We start from the raw sequence: 22,744 nt of genomic DNA, 5'->3' as shown, positions 1-22,744 counted from the left end.
TTTTAATATTTGTGGGATTTAGCATTTACCATTGGCATTTACCAGCTTTCAGAATACCATACTGCATTCCACAGTTTTTAAATGAATTAAAATATTTTAGAATAACAAAAACAACCATGCTTTCCCACCTCCTAGAGTTTGAAAAGAGGTGGGATAGGCAGCATTCCCAGTGGATCAGATAATGTGAAGTTTCATTTTATCTGAAGTGGAAGGAAATTTTAGCAATAGAATTTCTTTTCTTTAAAGTTCTGACATTTTTCTGTGGTCCTTCTTCTCATCAAATTAGTTTTGGGTGGAGGGACAGTTCTTATCTGCTGAATTTGTGCTTTTATGAGAAAAAAACCTGAGCACCGTCGTAGTTGAGTTTGGTAATTAACTGGCAGGCGTCTCTGGGCCTCTTAGAACATAGTCTTGCGTTTCATTCATTATGAAGAAGAGGCAGTAAGAAGCTTCTTCTCACATCTCTATGGTTGACCACGATACTGATTTTTTTTTTACCCCAGAGCTAGGATTTCCTGATCTTCCCGCAGCCACTAGAAAATGCAACATGTTATTTTATATATTGACTTAAAATATGTCTTCTTTAATTTCATTTTTATTATCACAACATTAAAAAATTATGTGAACATGTTTTTCTATGTTGACTTCTCTTCCAAAGGGTTAAAATTGGTCTAAGGATTCGAGGGGAGAAGCGGGCACCTGGGAGCTCACACCCCATTGGCAGCCTTTTGTAGGATATAATTTGCCTAAAATTGCGCACGGAGCACAAGCTTTTGTTTTCTAATTGATTTACGGTTTGAACCACTTTTACCTCATCCCCTACTGTCCTGCCTACGGTGCCAGCGAGTACATTACAGTGAGCGATGATAAATTACTGTGCACTTGTGATGCTAATGCGTCAAGAGTAAAAACTGCATACTGCACGGAGCTCCGTGCATTAACAGTGGTGCAGAGACGAGACCGCGGCATTTCATTTCTCACTCAGAAATCACCATTTGTTCATTTGATCACTTGCTGCAATCTGTCTATCAGACTGTAATTGAAACTGAAGATTAAAATTATACCGTTACAGCTTTTAATTTCTTAATTGAGACAAAGTTTTTAAGTGCCTGAAAGGTCTAAGGTGGGGGGGTGTGAATAGAGAATATGAAATGTATAAAATTTTCTCATAAGTGAAGTTTTGGGTATTTTTACCAAATGTTCTTTTGTCCAGACAAAACAATAGTCAAATTTAAAGATACCGATCTCTGTTTTATCTTTATCTTACTTGTTCATAAAATTTATTTTGTAATTTCACAGAACTGTATTTTTCTTGATTTTCTGTGCTTGAGCTTCCTCTACCGTGTGTGTGATTCATTCGCACATAACAAGTTGATTCCCATCCAAATGATTTGTCACAGATAAATGAGAGAACTTTCAATGCATTAGAGTGCCTTTAATTGTTCCTTTTATTGACATAAGAGATTTGAAATCTATTCACAAGCGTTGTGCAACACATTATGGCAGAAGGCACAAAGGAAGGCCAGGACAGACACTGACTTTGGGGGCTCTGGACTTCTCTTTAGATCAAATACCTTTTGTAAAGTCAGTCCACCTTAAATTTTATTTTTGTGTGGTGTCTGTGGGTTCTGGTATCGCAATATGAAGAAGCAGATTTATGGCGGCTGCTGGGCACAACAAATTAAGTTGACAGTGATGTATGAGAGCGTAATAGCACGATGATCCCTCAGTAGTGTGGCTGGATGCCTCCCGCTTCATTCGGCTCTCGTTAGGATCTGTTAGGCAGCTGAATAATGAAATTCTGTTGAGTGATTTCTGTTTTCCCTTTTTCTCTTTTCACCTCTGCTTTCTAAAACTTCTAATTCCCAGACCCATCCTCATGCCAACAAACTGCCCTTGAAGGATTCTTTCACTTACGAGGACTACAGGTTGGTGTGTGTGTGTGTGTTGCAGTGTGTGGGGGGGATGTGTGTGATGGGTGTGTCTGTGTGTGCATGTTGTGTGGAGTGTGTGTTGGGGGGTGGTTTCTAAGTGAATTTGGGATCTTGGAAGTGACAAAAGCTTCCGTAAGAAGTGACCTGCGTTACCATTTAAAGCCCCAAACAGAGCTGATCTTTCAGAAGGTGTCATGAACAGAAGGGATAGGCGTCAGCATTTTAATAGCCACGGAGACACTGCCGTTAACCTGTGGTGGTAGGGACTATGGAGAGGAGCCAGGTGATGCTCGAGATTAAGGTTAGCGTGGAGTGGTGGTGAGGATTTTTTTTCTTTTTAAATAGACTATTTTAGTGTAAAGTGGGGACCTTTTTTTGAACAAAAAGAATTAATTCACTGCACAATGTAATAAAAAACAGTGATCCGCATTTGTAGAGTTCTTAGAGGATTTCTGATCAGAAAGGAGTTATACTGTTTGCTTGTTCGCTGAGGCTTAACATAGGTGCAGAGTCAGCATGTGGGTAAAAGAGGTTGGGGCCGGCTTGGGGCTGGGGGTCTGGGCAGCACTGACACCCCGGAGCTCTCTGTTCACGGCCCTCCTTCCAGAACCTCCCTCTTCCTGGGAACATCCTCCCTTAATCACTCACTCCTGATTGCCCCTGGCTCCCTTTCCTTCCATTTTCCCCTTCCTCCCCCTAATCCTAGATTTAATTTTAAATGATGATGAAGACGAAATCATTTAAATGATGATGAAGACCAAACAGCTATCCCATTTGGAACTTAGGAAAAGGATTTGAAAATTCTTAAGTGGTCAGACAAACCTCAGTTCCTGGTTGAGTTATTACTGTGATGGGCTTTTCAGTGTCCGCCTGTAGTTCACTTGTCTGATTGTTACAGGTGGGCAGTCTCTTCTGTTATGACTCGACAAAACCAGATTCCCACGGAGGACGGTTCTCGCGTGACCCTGGCGCTGATTCCTTTGTGGGACATGTGCAATCACACCACCGGCCTGGTAACGACTCCTCTGTGTTTGTGTTGCGTTGGGGAGGCCTGTGGGGTCAGGCTGGAAAGTGGACATTCCGCTTACTGACCACGTTCTCCCCTTACCGCCTCCCTCCAAAGGGAGCAAACAGAACCGAACTGAGCTTTGCCCACAAATAGAAGCGGGTGTTTTTCTCTCACTGTGTGTACTTAATCCTGAAGAAACGAGAACTTGAATCTTCTATCGCTTTCAGAAACCACAGTGAGCTGCAGTTTCTTTGCTAAGCCCAATTCCAGCCTAAACGTTCATTTTCTTCTCTTATTGAACCACAAACTAAATCAGAGTTTCTCTCTTCTTATTCTTTTTAAAATACTGATTTATTGAAAAAACCTTTCTTCTCATTTTTTCTTTTATGTCCCTGTTTTCTTTCTTTGCTGTGTTTCCAGTCGTGTTCGTTTCTCTGATTCTTTCCTGTCCCTCCCCCTCCCCCCGATATGCTGACACATCCTTGGCCCTGTTTATTAACCTGCTTTTGTTCAGGAGCCGTCACTGCTTTCCCTGGTGTTGGCGGGAGGAGGGGGCACTTGGTGGTTGGCTCTTGGCCTTGAAAGCAGGATCGCTTGGCATCGTCAGACATGGAAACGCTGGGTAGGAGACATTAAAAAAAATAGGGGGGTTTTATGATGATTGTTAATTAGGACATGTAAGAGGAGGACGCCCGCTCTCTGCTCCTCAGCATTCTTTGGATTCCAGGCAACAGCGGAGGTTGACGGTGCTCTGTGCTGAGACGGTTGTCTGAGAAAGGTTTCCTGATATTAGTCAATAGAAATATGACCAACTTCAGAACATTCTGGATTTTTAAACATTATGCTAGTGTGCTGGTTTGGTTGGTTTTTGTTCATCTTTTCACAATGTCAGCTTTCTTTCTTATTTTTAGCAGTATTATAAATAGACTGGGAAAATGCTGTAAGTGAGTATTTCATATCTAATTCCACAAAATGGCCAGAACACATGTAATGTGTGACAAACACTTCAGATAGAACATCCTGGTGCTGATTTGGGAGGGTCCAGCGGCAAGTACACTCTTACATTGTGAGAAAGAATAGTTGCACTTTTACAGTGATATTTCCGCCTTAGTTTAGATATGCTTAATTCAATTTACCACTTTAAGAAAGAGTAACATATTTGATCATTTATTTTCATTAATGAATAAAATTTTATAGTCTGTTCTTTATTTTTTTCCTTCAAAGCTATTTTAAACTGATCATAAGATTGAAGTTTTAAAAATTTTCAAATAGCTTTTACTATTTGACTGTAGTATTTTTCTTTTTCTTTTTTGGATTAGCTCACTGTTTCCCAAACTTGATTGATCAGTAGGGTTTATGTTTTTATTTCTAAAATGTAAAAAGTACCTTACTTTATCATAAACAAACAAAACCAGTTAAACGACCCAGAAGCCTCTGCAGTAAAGTGCGGAGGTCCGTGTCCTGTGCCGCCTACCCCCACCTTGGCCTTCCGGCCCCCATGATCTGGCCACTCGATGCCTCCCAGCTAACTGGTGACTGGCTTTGAGCAAATCTCTCCCATCCTTTTGCTCTGCACCCTCACCCACTTGCATATATACTTTCTTTCATGTAAATGGGATTAAACTATTCACTTTTTTCACCCTGAAAGTAAAAAAAAAAGTTAATCTCAAAATAAAAATAATGAATTATTGACAACTACTAATGCTATAGCTTCTCTAATACTATTCATGAAGTCTTTAGCCTATCACAGTCCTGGCAAAAACATTGCTGACCTTTAGAAGGGCTGTGTCAGACATTAGTACTTTTTCTTATAGTTGTTATTTTCCATGCATAGTGAACTCTACACCTTTGGTGCACTGTTTCCCACTGTCATTATAAGACTTCATGGGAAATTTTGTCTGGTAGAGCTAAGAATCTATTTTAACTCTATGAAGTTGTATATTATATGTATTAATAGTTAATCTCTTTTTAAAAATAAGGTACTTGAAATTAGGGCTCAGCTTTCAGACAGTAGATTTTCTTTTTTGTGTGTGTCTGTCCTGACAATCGCTGTCTGTCTATTCTGACTATCGCTGAGGGAGTAGACAGAAATTTAAAACCCAGCAACGCCGTGTGCTTCTAACAGTGTCCCCAAAACCTGGTGTGGGAGTATAAATGGAAGAATGAAGTCTGTGACAGTAGTTCCAAACCAGTAGCGGCAAGGAGAAGCAGAAGAAAGTAAGTGAAAGCCTGGCCAGAGGTGCTGGCGAATGTGAGCTGATTTCCCAGCCACTCAGAGAAACAAATTTAGACGAGTTTATAAGGCATAGTATTGAGCTGTAAGAAATAACATATCTTTAGATTCTGCATGATTTGTTCAAAATCAACGTAAGTAGCAGGTTTCCTATCTTGAGGTGGTTCCGTTCATACAGGGAAGGTCACCTCCAAGTGGTTCATAGGCCGCTGTAATGGTTCCAGTGGTAAAGCGGGTTGGAATAATCAGCCCTTGTATTTGAATGTGTGCCTGTCTCAATCAAGGCGAAAGGGCATTGGAAAGTTCCAGCAGAACTGAGGGAGGCGCGTGCTCAAGGTCTTCTGTTTGAGTATTGAAAACTCTGAAACATGCAGGTTTAGATGCGGATCCAGTCTCATGGTGAAAGTGCAGGTTTTTACAGTAGCAGACGGGGACCCCTGCTCAGCCTGTCCCCACTACACCGCAGCACACACAGGTCTGTTCCCGCTGTCCTCAGACACCAGCACATGCCCCAGGGCCTTTGCTCTTGCCGTGCCTCTGCCTGAAGCACTCGTTCCTCCAAGGTCCGAGGGACTGCTCACAGCCCTCCTCGGGCCAGGCCGGCCTGAGCACCCGGTGTAAAGTCGCCACGCCTCCCCACCCATCAGCCTCCTTCCTGTGGTGTCGTATGTCCCTCTGTCGTCCAGATCCTGTGTTTCTCCCTCTTTATGTTCGTATGTTGGTGGCCCTCCTCCCCCTGCTCCCTGTCTCTCCTAACTTCCTGTCTGGTCCCTGTGTAATCGCACCGTGGGGTGCCCGACTTTCCGGGCTGGGAGCTCACGGGAAATTCCTGTTCCACATTTTATTATCAAGGTCATGTTTTGGGGTGAGAAAGGTGAGCTCATTCTTGGGTGGGAACTTCATGGAGCTGATTTTAATCCAAATCAACTGTTTAAACTGTTCTGTGAGTGAAAATGTGCCAGAATACCTGGCTTCATTTATTTCTTGTTGCTGTCATGTTTCCCATTGGTCTCTGCGGATCAGAAGTATGAAGGATTTCTAGATATGTGGTTAATAAACCATTGGTCCTGGGGATTTTGGGTTTAAAGGTTAACATTGCAAGGCCTTATCCCAAAATGCCATTCCCTAGCCTCAAAAGTAATCTTTTGGATCCAAGCTGTTGAGCATTTTATTAGCAAGTAGCCCTAGCAGCTGTCTTGAATTTTGATTCTCCAGGATAAAATGAGGGGGTCAGAAGTAATTAATGAGTATTTACAGATAACCTAAGAGGTTGAGGGGGCACTCTGACAGACAGACTTCCGAGAAGGAGCTTTTGATACAAATTGGGGACCCTCTTCTTTCCCCTGGGGGTCCATGCATCAAGTAAATATTCTGAAAGGCAATGTCAGGAGTTAGGTACAGTGTGCTAAGCACTGGGGACATGGGGGAAAAGGGGGCTCCAGGTCTGACTGACGGGCAGGTGCACAGACAGTGGTGCTGGCGGGGTGGGGCGTCAGCACAGGGGCTGTGGGAGTGTGAAGGGAGGGTGGGGTGAGAAGAGGTGTCCCCAGAGGAGCCAGGGCTCAGGCAAAACAGGAGCAGAAGGTAGTTCCAGGCACAAGGGAGCCAGAACAGTGGCCCGGAGTGGCAGGCGAGTGGGGTGTCAAGAGGCTGAAGGGAGACATGGGCTTCCTCGTAAACTGGCCTTGCTCAGGAATTTGGCTTTTCTGAAGGCAGAGTGGAGCGCCACTGAAAGGTTTTAAACAGGATGTTGACACTGTAATGTCACTAGGGATACACGAGGGACAGTACTGGAATCAGACCAGTTGGGAGGTTTTTGCTAATGGTAAGCTAGGCAAGAAAGAGCAAGGACCTCAGCACGCAGGGGAGTGATGAGGGAAAAAGAAGCCAGGAGATGTTTAGAAGGTGGAATGCTGACTGGTTAAGGTGCGGAGTGTCTTTGTGACCTGTGTGCCAAGACCATGACGTTGCCTGGCTCCCACCAGGACAGGAGAGATGAGGAGGGGATGTGGGGTTTGGTGTAGTTAGTGGATTTTCTGTATTTATTAGTAAGGTGCTTAGAAAGTCTCTCACAGGACTGCTCTCAGCAGAAAGAAAGTGAATAGGAGACAACTAATTTATTTTTCCTTTGCTTGTCTGAAAGTTTTAATTTCTCTAATTTTAGAGTAAAATATGTACATAATTCAAGAACAGAGCTTTTCTTTCTCCCTGATTCTTTCTTCAATGGAAAACCCACTTGTTTCTTAATGGGCAAACATTAGATAAAGACAGTATTTACAAGTCACTCGAGTGCTCAGAGACTCGGTTTCCGGCTTCCATCTGGGGCTCAGAGGCAGCTACCTTGTAAGAAATGCTTGTGTCTGGGGAGACCAGCAGTGACACTCTGTACAATGTCTTTTCCTAAGATCACATCCTTTACTTCAGGTACGACTCTTCCATGCGGACTTCTGGTGTAAATAGAATTAATTAAAATAACCAAGCGTTCTTTGCCCAGTTCCATAAAGAGGCAGAATGCACCCTTTTACGTCCCCTTAGCTGTCTTTTAACTTCTAATTCCAAAAAGACCCTCATGAGTGAGAGAACTGTGTCCCCCCTTCTCGTGGCAGATCACCACTGGCTACAACCTGGAGGACGACCGCTGCGAGTGTGTGGCTCTGCAGGACTTCCGGGCCGGGGAGCAGGTAGGTATCAGTCATGGCATCGCGAACAGGGTGTGGCTAGCCAGTGGGCACTGGATTAATGTTGTGTTGGTAACTTTAAAAAGGTATTTAACTGGGACAGAAAAATTGGGAGCTTATATTTAGGATTGTTTTGGGAACACATCTTGAGACCTAAAGCTGTAATGAAGATATTGTGCTTTGAGTTGGACCTTTGCGTCCACAAAAAAGATTTACATGCACTTATTTGCACAATTGACCTAGTATTCTAAAACTGTCAGCTGAAAATAAACTTTGTGTTAGACAATAGAACAGATTTTCAGTTGCATAAACTGCATTGTTTTCATTTTTTTTTCTGTTGATTAGAACCTTCTTTATAAAGTGGCAATTTGTTTAAGTGGCACAAACATAAAGGAATCGGGAGCCATGAAATCTGTCCTCTGTACGTTCACTTTAGTGTGTGAATTTCCATCTAATGATTCTGGCAGGGGCAGGGTAAGCCTTTCAGTAAGTTTGAAAATATGCATCTGAGAACACCTGCGCTCTGCCTAGCAGTCTACGACCAAGCAGATAATGCAAAAACCGGAGCTCATGTAGACCACTGACGCTCCAGTTGAGACAAAATGAAAAATGTTAGTCTAGCGAAGTGCTGATCTGCTCTTTCTGCAGAGAAGTTCATACACCCTCCTGCTAGGTGCAGAACTGCCATCGGAGCTAAAAATGCATTTCTGACAGACGTTGCCTTAAACTCTTGCTCCAGAAGAGCCTCTCTCGTATCAGAAGGAGAGGAAGAACGTGGTGAATTTTAAAGTGCAGTCGTAAATAGTGGTGCTGTCCCTCAGAAGGAGAAGAGGACTGTGAGAGGCCCGGGGAGCCGGGCTCCTTTGTGTACTAGTAAGGCCCACGAGGTGGCAGAAGCCAAGGCTCTTCCTTACCCATCCTGGGCTGTTTGGGAAGTCGGGGGGAGCGCACGCCTCGCTGTAACTTCACCCAGCCCCACGTGATGTACAAAGTAGGTGTATGATCATCTCAGAACTGTTTCGTCTCGTCAGTGTAAAGTCGCATTAGATATATGAGAACTGATCCTTTGCCCTGCTCTGTGTTAAGAACAGATGTTAAGTTTCTTTTATGTTCCTTTATTTTTTCTTTACTGCATCTCAGATTTACATTTTTTATGGCACTCGGTCAAATGCAGAGTTTGTGATCCACAGTGGTTTTTTCTTTGACAATAATTCACACGACAGAGTGAAAATAAAGCTTGGAGTGAGTAAAAGTGACAGGCTCTACGCGATGAAGGCCGAGGTCTTGGCTCGCGCTGGCATCCCAACGTACGTAGCAAAAATGGGTCAGCTCTTTCCTGTGCTGCTTGAACTGTTTCCAGTTGCAGAGTGTTTAACTGGCGTGTTAATAAAACTTCTCTACAGCAGTTTGTCTTAATCCCTTTATCCCTGTTACACGGGAAATTTAAACCATTGTGATGCATGGTGATTTACCAATGTCTTCAGATAAACAAAATCGTGTTATCGGGAGCATTCACAGTCAGTTCTAGGGGATGTGGTCTGAAATCCTCATTAACAATAAGTACTTCGGTATCATTAATGTCATTTACCTTGAAAAGGTTAATGACCTGGATCACTTTGTTTCATTTAATTCTTTGCCACCATTAGTTTCTGTAATGAAGTCATGATCCTCAGTATTTCAAGAATTTCTGGTTAAATTCCTTAAGAGTTTCTTGTCTTTGAGATACAAAATCATAAAGAAGACAAGAATTATGATTTATCAGTTCTCCAGGGAATGGAGGAACCATTCTTAATGAAAATGGATTATCCAGACCTTTTTTTATTGAACTTGTCAATATTTGATTAATGATTAAAATGTGAACTCAACGTAAATTGTTAGCACTTTTTAAGAACCGTGGGTTCGCTTAATTCTCTTAATGTGGTGCGTGCAACCTGAGATTAAGGCTATTAGACAGGAGGCATTGCCGAAGAGATGGTCACTGCCATCCTCATCGGTCAGGTCACGCTGCTGCTTTGTGCAAGGACTGAAAATTGTGCTTTCAAAGTTCAGAGGAGGAGTTGGAATGACTCATGCCAGCTCAGCGCTCCTGAGGACACCCACATGGTTGTAGATTTAAGGGGTTTCACTTCAGAGCAAGTAGGTAACTATACCTCGGGGTGACTGATCTTACTTCCTGCTTTTGTCAGTTCCAGTGTGTTTGCGCTGCATTTTACGGAGCCGCCCATCTCTGCCCAACTTCTGGCTTTTCTCCGAGTATTCTGCATGACTGAAGGTAAATCACTTCAGGAGAAAAAAGATGTTGACTTTTTTCTTTAATTCATGAAAGTGTAAAGCATAGGGATTCAAATTAAAGATAAAATTGCTTAAAACTAAAGCACTTTTTGGGAGGAGGTAAGATGGCAGTATTGGAGAAGGAAGGAATTGATCTGTTTTATTTACCCTGGAAATGTTTTATTAAATCCTCAGTGTGTTGCCAGTATTCATTTGTAATAAACAAATAATTCTTTACTGCATTGGAAGAAAGCTTAAAATGTCTTGGATTGTCTAGCTGGATGGAAACTCTGTGTTTTAGATGGGAGTTTTTGATCTGCTTGTTACCCAAGACTGACAGAAACTGATTTCCCCCCGAGTGCGCGCTAATGTCTCTACGTCTCCCAGAGAAGTGAAGGGTCAGTTGACACCAAAGTTGTGTGATCAGCAGTGGCATACGTGTGCCACAGACTTCATTTGTTAACCCCCTCTCTTCTGAATCTGAAATTGCCAGCAGGCCTTCTAATGCCAGGCATGCTGTTAGAGCAGATAACACAGAATCTGTTTAAATCACAAGATGCTCTTGTCCACAGCCTCCTCTCCAGGCGCAGAAAGAGTTGAATATAGGTATTGAGCGGCTACTTTTACGTTTGCTTAAGGCAGAAGATTGGGAGCTTCTTCTACTGAGATTTGACCTCTTGTGGCTGTGTTTTCGTTTTTCATCTGAAAATGTACTCCTCCAAATCCTCTGGTCCTGAGGTTTTGTTTTTGATTGTGTGTGTGTTTTGATTGTGTGTGTTTTGATTGTGTGTGTGTTTTGATTGTGTGTGTGTGTTGATTGTGTGTGTGTGTTTTGTGTGTGTGTGTTGATTGTGTGTGTTTTGATTGTGTGTTGATTGTGTGTGTTTTGATTGTGTGTGTGTTGATTGTGTGTGTGTGTGTTGATTGTTGCTGTTCTTGTTGAGTACCTTCAATCCTGTGAAAAACAGACTGGGTAGGAGTGAGTGAGTGAGTGGCTGCTTCACTGAACAGACGATAAGTGTCCTTCTGCAGGATGCTGCCAAGCACTCAGGAGGGGCAGTTTGGGCCAAAGCAGCAAGTTGTGGCTGCTGAGGAGAGTCTGCTGGGCTCTGCTTTCCGCAGCTCCCAGACTGCATGTTTGGATCCAGGAGAAGTGCTGCCCAGGTGCAGGGCATGACGTCAGCATGGAGGTGGGATGAACGTAGTCCTGACACAGAGAGGCAATTTAGACACCAGCCACGGCGCCCGAGGAAGCGCCAGATGGTACTTGTCCATGTTGCTGCGGCCTCACCGGCACTCTTGGGAGAGCTCTCAGGGATTTTGTACGTTGGTGGTGCTTCATCAGTCCAATTCAATGAACACGAGTTAAGGGTTAACTGTGGGCTTTTCTTGCATGTGATATAGGGATACAGAATTGAATGCCACAGTTCGTATCCTGAAGGAATATGTAATTATAAGAGAGATGATGGTAATGATAATCCCTGTGATTTGTGAGCACCCACTGTGTGCCAGGCATGATGCCAAATGTGGGGCAGACTTTATGTTCATCCTCATCAGCGTTGCGGGACATAGAGATTCCCACTTTACTGATGTAGAAACTCCACTTCAAAGAGGATGAGTAACTTGTCCACTCGGCTGGCAAGTGATGACTGACTTGGAACCCAGCTCTGCTAACTCCAGGGCCCGGATCCCAGACATCCTATGTGGCTCCTGCTGGTTTGCAAATGACATAATCCGTGGAAGAGATCCTGGTCCTCTAGGGGTCTTGAGGAGCAAGGGCACCGGTCACTCTGCAGGGCGACCAAACGCACGCTCCGGCAGTGGCCAGTGAAGGAGAAGAGCCCCTGAGAGGACAGGGCGGACTCTGAAGTGCAGGGACCCTGCGGGGTTTGGTACTAGAGGAGAGCGGGGAGGACTCCTGCTCCCAAGGCCTTCGGCTGTTTGCCCGAGTGTTGCACACAGGTCTACGGCCACGCTCTTCCCCTTTCGTAGGTTCTCTTCTCCAGTGCTGTGGGACGGGTCCAGTGTCACTGTTAGAAAGGAGCAAGAGGAAGCTCTGTCTGCCCCTCTGCTTTCCAACACGGACGGGTACAGCTTGGGTGGGTTGAGGAGGAAATGAAAATAGTAACCTCAGTATCAGGGCTCCTACCAGGAGATTTCCACCACTAAGGAAGCATTTTTTTTTTATCTTCATTATTTTATACAAAGAATATAAACTGAAGAATCAAAAATCTAAAAATCCTGAATTTTATCATGATCTTTTGCTAGCAAATGCACCTTAATAAATTTCTGTTTTGAACGTTAGATTAACTTCTATTTTCTTAAAAAAAACCTACTTCAATTATTTTAGGTCCTTTGATTCTCTTTAGTTTCTCTTTAGTCATAGAAAGACAATTTGTCATGTCAAGACAATTGATGTATTCTTGGAATTACTCTAACTAATACTAATAAAAGTTTGGTTTGCTGGCAGCAGAAGTTCTTCAATTTGAATTGTAAATAGTGACAGCTGTGGGGCATTTTGCTCTGAAAGAGATACTGTCTCATAATTACATAAGAAGCATGGGTGTATTTCTTGAGCATGAATAGGGTCGGCATGTTTTGGTCTTTTGAAGATAATGTGCCAGGAGACAAAATGCTCAGAGCAGTTGCTGAATTCTTTCCTCCTCTTAAATATATTTGAAGGTAATTGAGATATTCACTTGTGTTTATTTGTAATTCCTGTTTAAATTCTTGACAAGTGAGGGATGTAGGCACATTTTTCATTAACTAAAATTTTTATAGTCCATTTTCTTATTTCTTTCAGTTTGTGGCGAGATAAATAGCTTTGTCAGGTCCGCTCCTGGAATAAGCACCAATCAGACTTAAATTTAGCAGGGCCACTGGATTGTTGTGCTGTTTTTCAGTTTTACTATTTACAGTGTTCTCCTAAATGTCTCTCTGACCCACTTGGTGTGACTGAGCTCTTGGCTTGCGAGAAGAGTGTTGTGACAATAAGGGGTATGTTGCTATAGATTGTCTTTAAAAAGTGTCTTGTGGACTTGTCTAAAGGCTCTCAGTGTCCCTCATAAAACAGTGAGGAATGGAGGGCCAGGCCAAGCGTGGTCTGGATTCCAAATCAAGAAGACCTCACCTCTTTTTCCTCCCCTGCAATTTTGCGCTCTCTCTGCTCTGGAGAGTCGAGAAATGGCCAGCTGGTTATCAGGGAGAGCTTTGAACCACAGGAAATGGCGTTGTTGGAGAAAATATTTTGTTAGGTGGACGGCTTGTTAAAATGAGAAGTAGTACTGCTTTTCCCCCTAACAGATGCCTGTTTGTATTTCTCGTAGAAGAATTGAAGGACCATTTGCTGGGAGATAATGCTATCGATAGAATCTTCACCTTGGGTAACTCTGAATATCCTGTTAGCTGGGACAATGAGGTCAAACTTTGGACATTTCTTGAAGATCGAGCCTCGCTTCTTTTAAAAACGTATAAAACAACTGTTGAGGTAATTAGATTGATTAAATGAGGATTTGAGTTTTGTCGTGTTTTAAAATATGTTTAATGAGAGATTCCTTCCTAAATGTAAAGTACTATAATTCTTTAGCAAAATCATTGTATATTTGACCTTTTTCATTCAACTTATTAGTATTTTTCTATTTAACACATTTACACTTAGCAAAGAATCATAGAGGCATTGTTGATTAGAAGATAAATTTTTAATTATTTAATACTTTTCTATAATTTCTAATTCATATGATATAACAAACGTAAGTTTTCAGAGTTAACCATTGTCACTAACTTCAGGTGCTTCTCATTTATACCTATTCATTCATTCAGCCAAGTGCTGACCCCTGGGGCTCCATCAGAGCAGGAGACAGAGAGTGATTTCAGAAATAAGTAACATTCTCTGTCAGCTGTGTTAGAGCACCATTTGATGGAGACTCTTCCTTTTTGTTTTATGATAGTTTTAAAATTCGCAGTTCTAAAGTGTATATGTTGATGTAAGTATATAGGTATGCAAGCACCTCCACAGTCAAGTTCTAGAACTTTCTGTCACCCCCAAAATTTCCCTCATGCCCCCATCGCCAGCAGCAACTGATCTATGTTCTGTCACTGTAGCTTTGCCGATTTAGACTTTTTTATCATTGATTTTGCTCCTTTTCGTTTTCCAGGAAGACAGGGCCTTCTTGAAAAACAGTGACCTTTCTGTTCGTGCCACAATGGCCATCAAGTTACGCTTAGGTGAAAAAGAGATTTTGGAAAAAGCGGTGAAGAGTGCAGCCATGAACCGAGAATACTACCGCAGACAAATGGAGGAGAAGGCTCCGCTCCCCAAGTACGAGGAGAGCAACCCTGGGCTCTTGGAGAGCGGCGTGGCGGACTCGCGGCTGCCCCTGGTCCTGAGGAACCTGGAGGAGGAGGCTGGTGTGCAGGAGGCCTTGACCCTCCCGGAGGCCGTCAGCAGGGCGAAGGCTGCGGAAAACGGGCTCGTCAATGGCGAGAACTCTCTCCCCAACGGGACCAGGTCAGAAAAGGAAAATTTAACTCCGGAGGAAAGTAAAAGAGCGACTGAAGATGCCAAAGAATCTTCTTCAGACAGCACTGAGGAAGTGAAAGAGTAGCTCCGAGCTCTGCTGGGGAATAAGTTTAGAAAAGTTTATGAACAGTCTATTTACATTGCTGTGTTTCCTTGTTCACATTTTTCTTTCTGCAGAGAGGAAAATATGTTTTTGCTGCTTTATATAAAAATGATTTTTTTTAAGTTATTTAAAAAATCTAGCTTCCCTTTTTGATTAAGATTGCCATCTTGCAGATTCTAGGCAAAACAAGTTATCAGACCGCGACATCAAACGGGGAAGAGGTGCCTTGGAAGATTTTGCAGACCCATTGTGGGCAAATGTATTTTCTTCCTGGGGAAGAATTCAGTTCCTCTGTCAGCTGTGCTTTTGTGGGCCCGTCATCTTGACAAGCAGAATTAAAGCTGCTCTGCCTCTGCCCACGGGACTCGATGGTGGGGCGCTGGGGGGGGCAGCTGCACAGCGGAAAACGGGCTGGAGGTTAGGGAACTTGAGAGTCTGGGCAAAATCTTTTTTTTTTCCTAAAAAAAATAACACCCTAGTACCAAAAGAAAAGGTAAGGTGGCAACCTTATTTTTAATAGTTTTAAATGTTGATGATAATCCTAATTATATAAATACACACACACACATTTAGTGATTTCTAAAGATTTGTTTACTTTTTGTGTTTTGTTTTACTGTATTAAGAGCTTGTCCTTCCTCCTTGAATCGAAGTAGGACCTGCCTCATCCTCCTAATGTTAGTGTCGCCTCTGCTTTTGAAGTGGTGCATTTGACGTCCAGCGTTGGTAGCGGAGAGTTTGCAAACACACAGCGCCCCCAGCTCTCCGGGGCTGTGTGCACAGTGAGGTGGCTCCCTGACTTTTCTGGTTTTCACAACAAGCTAGAGATTTTCAAAGCTACACTTTTGAGTAAAAAAGCCTTATTAAAAGGAACACATGATTAATATTTTTGTCTATTCCTTTTCTTTGGAGTGGGGCAGGCCTTTCGAACGGAGCTTTTGTGCAAACCGTCCTGCTTACCCACCGGGCGGCGTCTGGACCCGACCATGCTGTGTGCGGTGCTCGCCCTGGGGATTCAGAGATGGGAGAGGCCTGCGGTCAGCCCCTCACCAGACCACAAGGGGGTGCTCTGGGAGGCCCAGGCACGGCAGGAACACAAGAAGAGGCGGGCTTAAGTTTCAGGGGAAGGAAAGGCTTGGGATGGTGTCCTGGGGTGGAGGTGGGATCCATACCCTGAAAGCCACCACTTTTCAGGTTACCGATTGATTACCAGTCTGTCATAACTGCAAACTTCCACAATTGTTTCTGTCGTCCTAACTATTAAGCACATCACTCATTTTGGAAAAAGCTACATCAATTCTTCACCCAGCCATTTTGGTAAACATTGCTGCATACGGTAATTTTAGGACACTCCCAGTATCTCCCCTTGGAGAAGACACAGCTTTGCAGATAAGCTGCCTGTGTCTCTCCTGAGGATGCTTCCGTCCTAGAGCTCAGCAAGTCAGGTCCACCTGCTGCGTCGGACGCTAGGGGTAGCTTTCATCCTTCCCTGACATTGGCAGCATTCGCCTGCATAGACACTGTGACTTTCCTGCCTTGTTGATGTGCACACAGTCTGAACTCATTCCTAAGAGGATGCCCGTGACGGCCAGCTCTCCCATCAGCCCTGTACCTCAGATGCTTTACCCCAATGTGAACGAGGCGGTGATTTGCAAAGGGCGAAAGTGCTGTCGCGCTCAGGGAGCTTCTGCTCTACTATAGAGGCCCCTGAGGCGAGAACCTTCATGACTAACTTGTCTGTAGATCCATTTTCTCATTGGATTAAAAGTTTTCAAGTCTCGTATTAAATGCATCCTTTGAGAAATTATATACAGTTCAGACATAAAACAGCATCATGAGATGGGATAGTTTTCAAAATAGTCCCTGGAAAAGATTCGAGTTCAGATGGAGCTGAAAGAGTGCTGGCTTGGGGTCAGGATTCAAGCTCTGGGCTTGTGTGCAGTGGGTGTGCAACGGCCACACTCGGGCCTCATTCTCTCCATTTACCTGTAAGGTGAGGGAACAGTACTAAATTATCTAAAGTCCCTGCTTAAAAATTCGGAGACCGTTACATCCATTAGTCCCCCATTGGCAGTGTCTGTTTATTAAGACTGTCGGACCAAAAAGTGATGATATGAGTTACGCTCCCAATCAAGGACTGTCTCTATGTTCGCGACATAAAAATGGCGCTGATAAGAACAGAACTTTTTTGATGTCAGAAGAGAGAGTATCTGTTGAACAACAATATTTTTTCCTAAGTTGGCTAGAATTGCCCTAGGATGACTCTTCAAGGTGTCGAGGCCACGGCACCCGGTGGTCAGCCCTGTTGCCCTGTTCCGGCTCGACAGATCCAGTGCTGCCTGCACAGACGCTTGGAGCCACAACTGAAGCGTTTGAAAAGTGAGAAGTGATTAAGTTGGCATTGAAGAACCCTCGCTGCCATCTGTCATGAAAATGGACCTTTCTCTCAAATCGTTTTAAAGTTTACTTTCTTCTTAATGCTGTTGGATAAGAGGCTGTTCGGGCTAGTCACTGGGAGACATGCCAGCTTCTGCTTCTGTTTCGTTAGCTCTGTGTGTTATTTGTGTAAACAGTTAGCAATTAGATTTCACCAGCCTAGAAAAACCACCCATCTTTCAGCACAAACTGGCAATTGATAGGTGATTTTCCCCACTAGTTTCTAGAATAGGCTCACTAGAAGATGTGTTTAATTTTCTTTGAGAGAGATGGGGTGAGACGTTAAAAATATTCCCAGGTTCCCAATATGCAAGGTTATGCTAAGTTAAACCTTCACTTGAAAATGAGAGAATTAATTTTCTGTAAATCATCACCTCCTGTATTTTTTGGTGGTTAATATATGCATGTTGGAGTGAAAGAATTAAAAAAAAAATTCAAAGAAAGTGCCTGTAAAATAGAGAACCACAGTTAGTGGTGGTTGGTTTGCAGAGTGAGTTTCAGAGGGCCCAGATCTTAAAGTGCGGGCTGTAACCATGGCTACAGTGAGAAGCTTTTCATGTGATACATTGCGCCATGTTCACATTATTATTGATCTGGCAAAATGAACGTGTTTAATAGGATATAGCCGGTAACCTGACCCAAGAATTTGGCTCGTTTTCATTTAAGTGTCAGTTTCAGGCAGGTAAGAGTAGAATCCAATAACCTCATTAAGGGTCACCCTACTATTTTAATCAGCAGCACCTTCTATCATGTATTCCTAAAATTCTGTGTATAAATTCAATTTGAGTAACTTGAATTGTATTTAAATGCACTGGCGAATTTGTTATTTGAATGGAGCTGCAGTGCTGTCCTGGGTGTGCTCAGGCTAGAGGGAGGAAGCCTTAGTGGGGACGCGATCCCTGTTGTCCTGTATTTGAAGAACTGTCACCTGAAGGAGGGATGGCAGGCACAGCCAGGGCCAGTGGATGAGAAGCGGGTCCCAGCTGAGTGAGGGCGAGATTTCTAACATTGCCAGCTGGTTGTAAGGGAGGGTTCATGCCCACTGCTCCGGACGTGGACATGGCCAGGCCCTCGGAAGGGCGACTGATGAGAAGAGGGTATTCCAAATGTCGGGCACTTTGATTAATAAAGAAATGATTTTTATTAATCATTTTACAGAAGACTGGGGAGGCAGTCTCCATGGCCAAGTGTGCAAGTTGGGAACATCAGACCTGGGTTCCAGCCACACCCCTGCTTCTCTCTGCCCGTGGGACCTGGGGACAGTCCTTGGATGTTTCTGTACTTTCTTTAGGGTGTCTCATGCTTCCTGGCTCTGGAGGGTCCAAACTAGATAACGCATATATACGCATCTGGCACAGTGTCTGTGCGTCCTAAGCGTTCAGCAAATGTTAGTTACTACTGTTTTCTAAGTCTGAGCCCCTCCCGGGAGGCAGAAAATGCTAGTGGGACTGGGGGTTAGCAAAATTTCCCCTGTCCTGCAGGCAGGCGGCTCGCATCTGCCCACCGATGCAGGAACTCCAGACCCAGCCTCAGCAACAGCTATGTTCCTGGTGCAGTGCCAGCTTCTGCGGGTAATTCAAGATTCCTGAGAAACCCTTGCTGCCCTCGAGGTGGTCTGACAGCCATTTGAACAAATAACCCGGGCAGAGCGTGCCACCTGTCATGAGAGAGGGGTGGATGGCGCACTTTGGTCCTCACAGGGAAAAATTAGCCTGGAGGAAGTGGCATCTGGACTTCAGGGGTTCGTTTGTGCACACTGGAGTGGGGCAGGAGTGCCAGGCGGGTAAGGAGGGGCCAGGAAGTTCAGGCCTCCCGGAGAAATCCTGCAGGAGGCTGAATCCTGAACACTGCTGGTGCCCAGCGACCTGTGTGGAGAGCTCCTATGGAATCCCATCTACCCTGTAGTGAATAAAGTTCTTTTATTTTTTTTGCTGAGGAAGATTTGCCCATAGCTAACATCTGTTGCTAGTCTCCCTCTTTTTGTATGTGGGTTGCCGCCACAGCACGGCCACCACAGTAGTATAGGTCCATGCCTAGGAACTGAACCTGGGCTGCTGAAGCGGAGGGTCCTGAACTTAACCACTAGGCCACGGTGACGGCCCCCGTGAATAAAGTGCTTTAGATGGAAAAGTATAGCGATCACAAGCTCCTGTAAACACAAATGCCACCATTGGTATTTCCCTTAGAAGAGATAAAAAGGCAGAGAAGCCTGTGGCAGAGAAGCCTGTGTTCGTGGACTCCTTAGGGGGACCTGTGGAGTTGGGAGAGTTAACGCAGATCATCACACTCCTGTCAGCTTTCCTCCTGGTCTTTATGAACAGCCTCTTAATGCCTCCTTCCGCAGGTGGGCCACTCTTCTGGACCCGGCTCAGGCATGCCTCTGTGTGTGTGTGTATCCATGTATATTTTTATATATGTAAACATGTATGCACATGCATAGATACATACATGTATACATATGCACAAATGTACGTGCATTTTTTTTTGGAAGTTAGCCCTGAGCTAACTGCTGCTGATCTTCCTCTTTTTGCTGAGGAAGACTGGCCCTGAGCTAACATCCGTGCCCATCTTCCTCTACTTTATACGTGGGACGCCTACCACAGCATGGCTTGCCAAGCAGTGCTGTGTCCACACCCGGGATCCTAACCAACGAACCCTGGGCCGCCGAAGCGGAACGTGCGCACTTAACTGCCACACCACCAGGCTGGCCCCCACTGGCTCGTCTTGATTCCTCGTGCCTAGTGTGGTAACTGCACCGGTGTGTGCTCTGAAGAGGTCTCTGCACTGAGGGAACAGCCGCAGCAGTGGGAAGCCCCGCCCCTGGAACTAGGATTGACGTCTCCGGAGGAGTTCCTGGTTGACATTAAAATCTCACCCCTTCCTCTGTCTCTGTTCTTGCTCTCCTGTTTCTGCTTATACCCTAACTCCTCAAGAGTCTTCTGGCAGAAAAGCATCAGGTGGCTGAACCCCAAAGCATCCTTTTCCATCTTAACAGCGCGTGGTTCTGGAGGAGCCACTTCAGGGTGACAAGGCCTGCTGAAAGCCCCAACAGTGCCCAGAGTACTCCGATGGTTGCCCTCGGGCTCTGCACGCCGTGGGGCAGCTTGGCCCCGTGCCCCTGTTTCCTTCCTTTCCGGAGAGTGTGGCAGTACCCACAGGAGCTCCCCATCCTCATACTCTCTCCACTTTTTATTCACGCAAAACTTGCTTTTCTGAGAAGGAACTGATGAACAAATTCTCACTGTAGCGTAAGTGACGGATGGTACTCCCAGATCCTTCAGAACTGTTTGCATTTGAAACTACAATCAGGATTTTCACCCAGAGAAGAAACAGCTCATCCAAAAAGCACGGGCTTTGAAATCAGCAGACCAAAATTCGAATCCTGACCCACCACTTTCTTCACCACAGCAAGTCTCTTCATGCACAGGGCATTGATTTTCTTAGCCACAAAATGGAATGACCATACGAGGTTGCTGGGAGGAGCTGCTGGGACAGTGGATGTAAATCTAGCATGGTGCCGGGAGCAGAGTAGCTATTCAATAAATGGTTCCGAGTGCGATTGAATGAATGATGGCAGCAAGCCTGCAACCAACGAATGGTAGAACTAAATAAAGGCTTCGTACCGTGAAAGGGGGTAGGTCCTGCCCGGGCGGTGAAGTCTTCCTGTTGGCCCTGTGATTTCAGTGCATGCACCTCAGTTCAGTGGGCCACTGTCACAGCCAGCCTGCGCTGTCCAGACTCAGCAGATACCTCACGCTGGGAATATTTTATTTACTTATTTTATACATACATATTTTTAAGTATGAAGAACCATGGAACAGGCACCTGAATTTCTTGGCTTTAAGTTTTCAAGTAAATCTTACACGCAACTCAAAAAAAACCCTCCCCTGAATGCAGATGCAAATGACAACTGACGGGACAGTGAGGGCAGTCAGAATCGAGTGCCACCCCAACAGGCCTAATTTGGGAAACAATACTCTAGCTGACACCACATCGTGTTGTCGAGTGAATCCTGAAATGATTCTAGAGAAACAGTCACTGCTTTTTCCTACAAAAATTACAAGAAGAGTTTTGTTTTATTTGGATCATCGGCAGTTGTCAAAATAACTAGCTTTGGGCTTCTGTTATGTAATCAATTAAATGTTACACCATTAAGACTGCAGTCACTACCATCAGGAAATTCAGCCGGAACGCTCCTTGGATTTTAAAAGGACCAGAATGGGTGTTTTTGAAAAGTTGTATGAGGAAAAAAGGGATGTGGAATTGTGTTGCCTGCTCTGCTCTTCTGTGTAGACCAATTTAAGCCTCCTTCCCTTCTCCCCCTCTGTCCCCTGCCCTTAGGAAGCAGGTGCTGTAACAGAAGCGCTGACACCACTGTGACTATCCAGCTAGCTCGAACAAAGGTGGTGGTTGACAGAAAAACCTTTACAATGTTATTTTTGCAAGACTTGGGTGCTGAGCCGGTTGGAAGGTGGAGGGCAGCCTAGTTGTGTGCGTTTTTGCTGCACGTTGAGAAGCTGTGGGAGCCGGTGACTCATGCGACAACGCCATTAACAAAAGCCACCAACTGGGCACAGAGTGTTTGAGGGAACGGACCTGGCTATTTTGCATAAGTTAACTAGGCTGAGTACTCAAAGTGCCAGAAGCCAAGTAGAATGTGGCTTTCAGCTGGTACTTTGCGGTGACAAAAGAGGCTGTCTCCTCCTTCAGGTACTCGGTGCCACTCAACGTGAGTTGGCCAGAGGAGGGGGCACGGGGTGAGAAAGGGCAGCCACAGGACACTCGGTTTCCGCCGAAGGTTGGACACAGCAGTTAGTCCAAGTCTCCGAGAGGCTTGGAACAGCAGAGACCGAAGATCCTCAAGGTATGGGTTCTTCCCCACAAGGACCTAAACAGACTTGATCTCCTACCTCCCCCAAGTGGCAGAGGCGGATGGGAAAAGCCTTGTTTCTCAGATGACAAAACATAGGTCCAGTCTCAGTGTTGAGCCAATGGGAAAGCAAGACAGATGGCCACGGGGGCTCAGCCCAGTTTTTCTTCCTTAATGTGCTTTGGATCAATGACGTCCGTTGATTCACCCAGCAGTTGCTTGAGTGTCTACCATAGCATAATGGTATCTAGCATATCTACAGTGCTGGGTGCTGTAGTAGGCTTGGGGAGTATAAATGGTACATGACACAGGTGCTTGCCAACAGCTCACGGAGGACTAGGACTGCCAGCCAGCCATCCTGGAGCCTGCAGAGTGCCTCCTAGGGGAAGTTATGCCCAAACTAGGTCTTCATGTACATTCCTTTTTTCTATTCTTAACAGAAAAGAGGCCAGGGCTTTTAATTCCACAATAAACAAAATTTTAGATTGCCTGTCTAGTATTTCTTGGTCTAACTTCAGTAACACTGCCACCTACAAAGATTCATTTCTATTACCAAATAATAGAGAATTTAAGTCTCTGATTTCTTTTCACAACTTAAGTGCTTTGAAAGCATGCCTCAGGGAACTGGGATCATCTTTGTGTTTGTCGCTATTACATTCCCAGATTTTCTAAACATTCTGGGATCTTCCAAATG

The 22,744-nt window shown here is 44.6% G+C and overlaps 1 protein-coding gene across 2 annotated transcripts in view; it reads left to right on the top strand.

The window, feature by feature from the left end:
• SETD3 (SET domain containing 3, actin histidine methyltransferase) overlaps nucleotides 1-15,628 on the top strand; it is a 74,236-nt gene extending 58,608 nt beyond the window's left edge. The window contains exons 7-13 of one of the 2 annotated variants that reach the window (XM_046647440.1): nucleotides 1,870-1,928; nucleotides 2,833-2,947; nucleotides 7,783-7,857; nucleotides 8,995-9,161; nucleotides 10,041-10,126; nucleotides 13,452-13,612; nucleotides 14,280-15,628. In XM_046647440.1, coding sequence (XP_046503396.1) covers nucleotides 1,870-1,928; nucleotides 2,833-2,947; nucleotides 7,783-7,857; nucleotides 8,995-9,161; nucleotides 10,041-10,126; nucleotides 13,452-13,612; nucleotides 14,280-14,729 — 1,113 coding nt within the window. In that variant the 3' untranslated portion in view covers nucleotides 14,730-15,628. The remainder of the gene's footprint in view (nucleotides 1-1,869; nucleotides 1,929-2,832; nucleotides 2,948-7,782; nucleotides 7,858-8,994; nucleotides 9,162-10,040; nucleotides 10,127-13,451; nucleotides 13,613-14,279) is intronic. The other variant, XM_046647441.1, reaches the window with a different exon arrangement.
• The last annotated feature ends 7,116 nt before the right edge of the window (nucleotides 15,629-22,744 follow it).

Source organism: Equus quagga, chromosome 20 (assembly GCF_021613505.1).
Source record: "Equus quagga isolate Etosha38 chromosome 20, UCLA_HA_Equagga_1.0, whole genome shotgun sequence".
Taxonomy (NCBI): Eukaryota; Metazoa; Chordata; class Mammalia; order Perissodactyla; family Equidae; genus Equus; species Equus quagga.
Note: the sequence above shows the minus strand (reverse complement) of the source record. Positions and strands in the feature narration are given on the sequence as shown.